Source organism: Lolium rigidum, chromosome 3 (genome assembly GCF_022539505.1).
Source record: "Lolium rigidum isolate FL_2022 chromosome 3, APGP_CSIRO_Lrig_0.1, whole genome shotgun sequence".
Classification (NCBI taxonomy): domain Eukaryota; kingdom Viridiplantae; phylum Streptophyta; class Magnoliopsida; order Poales; family Poaceae; genus Lolium; species Lolium rigidum.
Genome location: NC_061510.1, coordinates 373,544,620 through 373,554,068, shown reverse-complemented (window position 1 = coordinate 373,554,068; position 9,449 = coordinate 373,544,620). Strand labels below are relative to the sequence as shown.

Sequence of the window (9,449 nt, the reverse complement as noted above, 5' to 3'; positions counted from 1 at the left end):
GGCTCCGGCTCTCGACGATGGGCGCTATCTGTTCCTGTTGGACTGAAAGTATTGATCGACACACACAATGTCTAGTTACTATGCCTTCCTTAGTTTTTATAGGATGGGGGCTCAAAGGGAGTACATGAGACACTTAGGGTATGTTTGGTAGGCCGCCTCACCTCAGAGATTCTCATCTCAATCTAGCTTTTTTCTATTTTCGTTATTTGGTAGGTCGGCTCGGGCCAACTGGGCAGTGCGGCAGTGCCTACCTCATGCGAAAAACACCCCTCAGCCATGCCCGGTAGAGAAGCCGAAATCGAGCTTCCCAGTTGGCAGGGCTGACCTCGCCCGAAAATCCCCTCGCGCGCTCCTGGGCAAAGGCCAACAGGGGTCAACCACCCCCAACCCTCATCCCCCCCCCCCACCGCTACGCTCTCGAGTAGCACATCCTCCACGGCCCCGAGCTGCGTCGCCGCCTCCCCGACGCCACGACCACCGCGCCAGCTACCGCCTCCCCACTGCTGGCCTGCGCCACCACGTGATGGACGAGCGCCAGCAACCTCAGCCTCGAGTCCCGCATGCGCCGCCGCCTCCCCGACGTCGGGCTCCGCCGCCACGCCACGGACGAGCTCCACCAGCAACTGTCTCCTCGAGTCACGCCTGCGCCACCGCCTCCCCGACGCCGGGCTGCGCCGCCACGCGACGACAACGATGCTAGCAACCGCCTCGACTTCGGCCACGGCCGCGGCGAGGGCGAGCTCCGCCAGGACAACGACCACGGGCAGCGCCGTCACGGCCACGGCAAGGGCCGGCGCCGCCACGGTCATGGCAAGCCACGGCCAGTGCCACCACGGCCACGGCAGGGACCCGATTGCTTTTATTTTCTATGTATGGGGACTTGATTGCTTTTTATTTCTCTGTATAGGGTTTCGATTGCTTTTATTTTCTCTGTACAAGGACCTGATTGACTTTCATTTTTGTATTCAGGGGCTTTTGTGCAATTATTCAGCATCTCTCAACCCATACAACAACCAAACAACGAACACACTCAACATATCTGAACACAGCCGAGCTACCAAACACGTGAAAATATCCCAGCACAGCTTAGCTAGGGTCAGCTTGTATGAGTGTAGATAGCTATTCTCTGCTGGCCCGGGCTACCAAACACACCCTTAAATTCAATATTGATGTACTAGTACCACATTTAATTGACCGAATGCATGCACCAATCCGTTACGAGCGAAGCATTCAAGCATCCATCCATAGGAAATTGATCCATACACTTAGAGCAAGTATAATAGATCCTACTCAACAGGCTATAAGCAAATCCACATCATCACAATCCTAGTTGGAGGAAAGAGAAGGCAGGAAAGAGAATGAAGCCAGCGCTTCGTCAGTCGCCAGCGCTAGGCCGCTAAGATGGAGTCGGCATGCAGCCCGATGCAAACGCTAGAGCTGGCTGCAAGCATTGAATGCAAGCATGATGAGTCTTGCATGCAAACATAGAATAGAAAGCATTAAAATATTCATCAAAGCTACTCTAATAGCCAGCTTGCTGTACGAATTTGGCTTTTACGTTGACCTAGCATGGGCTTATAGCCAGCAACGGGCTGCAAGAACAATAGCATAACCGGCAGCCGGCTATAATAATTTGCCACATCATCTATAATCAACTTATAGCTCGCATGTATAATAATAATGTATAAAAGTGTAGTACTTTTACGATACATGATTCACCTTTTAGTCTCATAACGTGCCTAGGAGCACGTGCTAGAACTGGCTATTAGATAAAAGCTCACTTCCCTTCTCTCTCCTAATCTCTCTCCTCCAACTAAACAAACTTATAATATTTTATCTCTTATAGCTAGCTGACTAAATCTTATTGTACTTGCTCTTACTACAAAAATTTCAACTTGTTTCAGGAAAATGGATTAAGTAAACATTCAAATAACATTTCAAGGATTAGGAAGCTCTCGTGAGGATCATGGTTATCAGTATCAGGTACGTGTATATTATCTTATGTGTCGCGCGTGGTAGTATCTGTTAGTATCTTGACACATACGCATTCCACGCCTATGCTAAAGAATAAAGACACAATAATGTGATAAGCTCAACAACTAAAAAATGTAGTCTCGAGTCTAATTAAGTATCTAAACAACAGAAAGTATTAGTTTGGTTGAGATGGGCATAAAAAAGAGTTTGTACGTGCAATAAAACAATTAACTAGCCATTTGTCAGTATTACTTTTCAAGTATATGGTTTCAGTCCATGAGTTCATAATTACTTATGTTTGTATCCTGCATTCGATGAGTCGGACCATATTTATATTATGTAAATCAATGTTTAAGAAATCGTTAATCTTAACTTATCGGTCAGCCTCAAAATGGAGATTAATCCCTTATCGGGCGATTAATCAATTTTATCGGTAGGCCATTTATCAGTTTTTTTTTGTAAATCCTAAGTTTCGACACTAATATTTCTATAATATGCTATGCAAAAATAATATTGAAACATTAAACATAAGTATTATTCTTTGCATTTGAATCAATAAAAATATAAAATTTCAGCTAATGCACAGTTCTGCAAAACCATAGGATGAAAATATCGACTACCATACCAAATTTCATCGAAATTTCAATGACAACCAACTGAAATACTGGCCATGAGAGTGAAAATCGGGCCAAATATCGGCTCTGATGCAGAAAATTGGCCAAAATATCGGTGGCGCGATAAATTAACCGATATACCGAAATCTTATCGGTTACCACCTGATTCACGATAAATCGGTATCTCGGCCGATTTTTTGAACAGTGATATAAATACATCATTTACATGATCAACCTCTATGTGAAAGACATAGAATATGCTGAAAATTAAAATTAAAATTAAATTTTGATCTATTTGAGGTATATTATTAACACATTGATATATCTTTATTAAAAATAAAAATCACATATCATGATACAATGATACTATTCTGCGATACAATATTCTGACAAGAAAAGGATACTAGGTAGTATTCCGATACTCAAAACCTTGGCGAGGATAATGTAACCAGTTTGGGGGAATATTTTGTAAGGTCTCTCGTTCATAATAACTTCACATGGAATTTAGCGGTGGTGTATGGAGAAGTCCAACATGGTGGTAATGAAAATTTCTTTATAGAACTAGTTCATATCATCAAGGCACCTCAATGCAATAAACTTAAAGTTGAGGACAAGCGACATGTAGCCACTTATTTTCAAAAAATCAAAATTTATATTTTTCATTAAAAAAAGCAGAAAAAACTTAAACATGGGCAATGATGTACTACAGACCTTGAAAATCTCAATAAGAACTACTTTATATTGTGAATCCTAGAATATAAAGAATTTCATATTGTGATTTTGCACACCTGTAGGATACTCATTGACTACATCTACAAAAAAAAATCAAGTTTTTTTGAAACTTGTAAATATGATTTTAGATGTTTTTCAAGAGCTTCATATAGCTCAGCCTCCATTTCACCACACTCATCTCAATGCCACTTCTTATAGCTGATGATTTTAATATGACCAGGAGAGGTAGTGCAAAAAAAGAAGCCTAGAGATTATAATACACCTTCCGGTTCAATTTAACATGCATACACGTAGTTTTAGAAAGTTTCACCACCAATTTCCTCAATAAGATATACCATCTTGTTCATTCATCATTGAGATCTACCTTGCAAACCTAGCAAAAGAGATTTTTCACCGTTCCAAATCTAATCTCCTCGGCCTCTCCCTTGTCCTTTACCTCCATCTCATTATCTCTTCATAAATTCATCTAATATATGCTCCCAAAATTATCATAGTCTAGAGATTGCGTGGGCTAGTGGAGTCCGCAACTTGAGGCACAACTTTGGATGATGATGTTAAGGCATGGTAGAAGTTGTTGGCCGCATGGGAGAAGCTCAATATGTGCTCCAAGAATGGAGAAGCATAGCTGGTTCCTATGCCCACGCGTCCCTCGTTGTCACCGGCGCTAGTGCAAGCACCATGTGGAGGGTGGTCGAGTTCATGAGACCGCTTTGGTGGTGCTTATGATACCCAGGGTCGGCACACCATACCACATGTACTGCATGCAAGATGGGGGTGGTGACAGAGGTGGTGGTGACCGGTGGTGACAAAGGTGGTGGAGAAGATGGTGGTGGCAACTCATTGTTGAGGAAGAGGTGGTGATGATCATGATGGAGGAGGTTGGCAAGGCAAAATAAATATAATACCCCTATATATACTAAACATGTTTACTTATTTACATAGCACAACTCCTTTGCTCCACTTCCTAACACGAATAGGGCATCCTTCAACTATATAAAACATAGAAGCAAACAAAGACAACATTGGACAATTAAAAGAAACAATGTATGACATCTAGACGAGAAGACATGAGCTCTTAGGTGATTCTCCTTTGTCTTCCCACTCTCTTGCCTTCATGTAATATTTGCAAGAAAGCCATGGAACTTGTTGATCAACAGCTGTATGATGCCTCACCTATGCGATATTACACTCTCGTTACAGTTCATGCCCACGTTTTGTAGTCATCGAAGAGCTTGAGCTTCAACCAATAGATTCCCCACGGAACCAAACAAAGAACAGTTCATTTTGAAATAGTTATGGAGATTAAGCATTTACATGCTATCGACAAACAGTTATTTTCTAATATTTTCTTACTTAGGGCAATCTCATATCATGAACAAAAACACATATATTTTGAGATAGCGAAAGATCAGGACATAAAGGGGAAATACTTTTGTACTTACACGCATAGATGGGGAAGTTTCCGTCACCATATGTTGTGCTTTGAGATGCGGATAAAAAGATGAAAGAGAAAAAAAAAATCTTTCCATCTACCATGATTAACACGAATCTCGAGAAATAAATGGATGGTGACGGAAACACCCACACCCATGTGTGAAGTAAAAAAATCCACTCTCCACATACAGTGCCAATTTCGGAGTTAGTCTAGTTCAGTTTAGTTCTTTTTTATTTTCATACTTTAATCACTCAAACGGATAAGCAAGCAATGTACACAAAACAACATGTCTACTGCAAATGATCAGGAATAATCTCCTTTGCAGTTTCAAAAATTGTATGTGAACTTAACCAAACAGTACACCATCCCATTTGGCAAGAATACATTATACATGTATGTAAAGTAACCCGCGTTTCTCTACAGAATAGTGATAAACTAAACAATCGGGATTAAACATGCTAGACTTTTCCGGAAAGAAACTGTCAAAAGTAAACTCCGCTGAGTATACCTACTTCCCTGTATAATTCTAGTCATGTGTAAACTAGATGCTCATTTGGAGAATTGGTAAAGATTCAGTTTCACTAGACTTTACATAACATGACGTTCTCCAGTTCAATAAGCAAACAAGTATAGATACAGACCAAGCTACACTAGTTCTAATTTCAGTATAGTCCATTTTCATTTTGAAATAGTTATGGAGATTAAGCATTTACATGCTATTGGGCAAAAAATTATTTTCTAATATTTTCTTACTTAGAGCAATCTCATATCATGGACAAAAACACAACTATTTTGAGTTAGTAAAAGATCAGGACATAAAGGAGTTAGTCTAGTTTAGCTTAGTTCTTTTTTATTTTCATACTTCAATCACTCAAACAGATAAGCAAGCAATGTACACAAAACAGGGCACAGGTCTACTGCAAATGATCAGGGATAAGCTCCTTTGCAGTTCAAAAATTGTATGTGAACTTAACCAAACAGTACACTGTCAACTAAACATTTTGGCAAGAATACATGTATGTAAAGTAACCCGCGTTTCTCTACAGAATAGTGATAAACTAAACAATCAGGATTGAACATGCTACAGACTTTTCTGGGAAGTAATTAATTAAAAGTAAACTCAGCTAAGTATGCCTACTTCCCTGTTTAATTCTAGTCATGTGTAAACTAGATGCTCATTTGGAGAATTGGTGAAGATTCAGTTTCACTAGACTTTGCATAACATGACGTTCTCCAGTTCAATAAGCAAACACGTATAGATACAGACCAAGCTACACTAGTTCTAATTTCAGTATAGTCCATTTTCAGAGATGAACAAATACCTTTCTCAGGCGTGAAGCATACTACTGCTCGAACAAGTACCGAATCCATCGGTAGGTCCTACCTGGTCCCAGCTATCACGGAGCAATCGAGAGAACCAGCAGGTGACAAAAAAAATCTACTGCATCCAATGTCGGTAAAAGAAAGAAATGGCCGAAAATGCCTTTGGCACGTGAGCACCAATGTTCCCGATTTAAAAGAAGTGCTATATTTATATGATTCCAAAAAATCCGAGCTTAAACATGCACAACAATAAAAATCTTCTGAAGGTACAATAGAAATTTTGGAGAAAAATTGTTGTACTCCCTCCATCTAAAAGTATGTGTCGCACTTTTGTCTAGATATAGATATGTCTAGATGCATTTTAGTTAGAGATGCATCTGTATATAAATAAAATTGAGACACATATTTTTATACGGAGTGAGTATTATGAACTATATAAAAAAACTATTTTTATACATAGCCAAAATTTTGTTTTTTCCTGTAGCTCAAAATAAAACACAACTTCTACCGAAATTTGAGCACACATATTCAGGACACACGTATATATTCATAGAATAAAGTTATATATTTTTAAAACATCAAACTATATTTTTAAAATATTTTCAGATGGATTTGCCCCTGGTCTTGGCTGGCCGTGTTGGGCAGAGCCCTTTTCTAGGGAAAAATTGCCTGCGCGTAGGACTAGACTAGGGCGATCACAGGCGGCGGCGGCGGAGCAAAATCCTCAGTTGTTCGATGGCAGCGAAACCGGCGAGCACCGAGGAGCAATCCAAGCCGATCTCCCTCCTGGAGAAAGGCGTGGCGACGGAGGAGGTGCAGATCATCAAGAACTACCTCCTGGCGGCACTCATCAAGCATGCCTTCGTAAGACCATTCTCCTCCCCTCGTTTTCGAATTCGTGTCACCCAGATTTGGGATTGTTTTCGCATCACAGTTTTGATTCCGAGAGATGCTCGAACATACCGAACAAACCTCCAGCCTCGTTCGAATTCGAGAAACCCTAAGAATTGATTACAGCCCCGATTTGCCCTAGAAATTGGGGAAACATATGGTGATGATGATTAGTTTCTTTCGGCTTCGTTGTAGTATTCCTTACTCCTCGTTGGTATAGTTCGGCGCTGGTATAGCGCGAGATTGACTGCACTGTATTCAGTTTGATGCTGAAACCACCCATATCTGGTGAAGAAACCCTAAGCTCGAGTTCAAGGAACCCTAATCACCTAAACATTGCCATAAAGAATTTCGGGCTGATGCTTACTCATGCCGTCTAAATCTAGCCTGGTTACCGTCCCAATTTGTCATGAACCTAGAAATTGCCTGGTCAAGTAGTGGTAGTGGCCGGCGTGGTGTGTGTAGGTGAGTGCACAACTAGTGGAATTAGTGGGTGATGGAGCGTGGCTCATGGCCGGCCTATATAAGGCATGTAATCAGTACTATTTCAGTTTGAGCACAAGGAGAATAGAGAGAAAGAAAAGTCAGGCTGCGTGAGGCAGTTGACGCCCAAAAAAAACTTGTGTCTCAATTGTTCTTGTTTTTTTTAGGAACACAGTACAAACGCAGACGCTCACATACACACGCATACAGTCACCCCTATGAGCACCTCCGGAAGACTGAGCCGGCGGATTGGATCTTGAAATTGACGAAGTCACCACAGGCGCCTCGCTGTCGACGGGAACGTCGCCTCCCACTGAATGAATATTCCGCCTTTATGAGACACACAGATGTCAAACCTGGGATTTGAACTCTGGTGGGCTGGGGATACAACCATCCTCCTAACCACCCAACCTCAGGTTGGTTCTCGTCTCCATTGTTCTTGTGTGAGTACAGAGATTGAAGAAAGGGGCTGAGAGATTCAGCCCCAACAGAAACATATGATGATTAGTTTCCTTCTGGTCCTTCTATTCTCCATTCCCTGTTGGTATAATTCGGCTTTTATGCCAGCATACTGACGGACATTGACCACAAGTGTTCCTCATCTTCAGTTATCGGATGGTTCCCACAACAAGGCTTCAGCGGCTGCAATACAAAGATACCATTTCGCTGTTTAATTTCGTTTTTTAGCATTTTACTGTTTACTATCTGGGAAAGTTACTGTTCCAACTCAGCAACAGTTTCTGTACTGATCGGTGTAAGTCCATCTGGGTCTGGCATATTTGCTATCTCCCTCACTTATTGACTGTGAGCAAATACACAATGAATATACTCTAAACCTAAACTCTAATTCAGAGTATCTGAAGGAGGCGATCTCATGCCTAGATCTGAATCCCCTTGTGTTCTTGTGTTCTGTATGATATCTATGATGTTTGTGATGACGGCGAGACATGGCAATATGGCATGTTATATGCCATGAATTGATTACTGTATCAGTTCACATGTTGATTCACCAATTCGTTTCTAATGCAGAACTTCTTCTCCCTGGCGACTGTTGCTGGTTATATCTTCCTCTTTTGGGGGACCCTCAAGTTTTACCCACTATTTTACGCGGTGCTGTTGATCCTTCTCATGACGCCCTATTTCTGGTTGATGCTCAAGGCGCTACCCATTCTCAAGATATTCTACACCGAGAAGTATGCCATGGTATCCGTCGATGCTCATGATATCACCTGCGATGCGCCGCTTGTTGACAAGATGTAAAGCCTTGCATGAATAAGGTTGTTCTGTCTCATGGATGCATTTCCCAAATGTCTTGGAACCAGTCTAGTACCTTTTTTTTCTAGTACCTTGAGCTATTAACAACTTTGTAATTCTACTCTTGGATGCTTTGTTGGACCAGTAAGCTTGTGTATGTATATATATCTCTGCTTCTCCGTTAATTCTCCCTTAGCTCTTTTTCCACGTTGTTTGTTGGCATTCTTTTTGTTTCTTCCTGAATGATGCTTGAGTTTTAAGCAAAGAAACTTCCCATTTTGCTTGGCTTTGCTCTCTGATACTACTGTTTGCTCTTTTCAGTTAGTTTAGTCTATTTTTCTTTGAGTATTAGGCTATGCCTGGTTGAATTTCTAGTATAGCTAAGCTTGTAAGTTAACTGGAATAGTAGCGGAGCCGTCCCTAATGATAGCACACGTTCCATTGATTCTGGGATGCAAGGTAGCTGCAGGTTGATTCTGTTGTGTGTTTGAGGGCCTCTTTGCATAGCTCCTGACAAATCTTCTGATTGTTCTGGTCGAATTCATGGATTGCTGATGTCAAGGCCATGCAGGTAATTATTTGCTCTACATATTAGATGGTTTTGATGTTTTGGTTTGTCAATTTTAATCAGCTGGAGGTTGTGGTGTGTGTTTTCAGGCCAAATATGAGTTTTAATTGAGCGTCTATTTTATCGGAGAAACCATGTTGTAGGAAAAGTCAGGTGCCGGTGCCTCTTTTTGTGG

General features: G+C 41.3%; 1 protein-coding gene across 1 annotated transcript; it reads left to right on the top strand.

Annotated features, from left to right (window-relative positions):
* The first annotated feature begins 6,813 nt into the window (after positions 1-6,813).
* LOC124700554 lies at positions 6,814-8,799 on the top strand. Its single transcript, XM_047232657.1, has 2 exons — positions 6,814-6,942; positions 8,482-8,799. Exons 1-2 carry the CDS (start codon positions 6,814-6,816, stop codon positions 8,710-8,712), a joined length of 360 nt encoding a protein of 119 aa, XP_047088613.1. The 3' UTR covers positions 8,713-8,799.
* Positions 8,800-9,449: the final 650 nt, after the last annotated feature.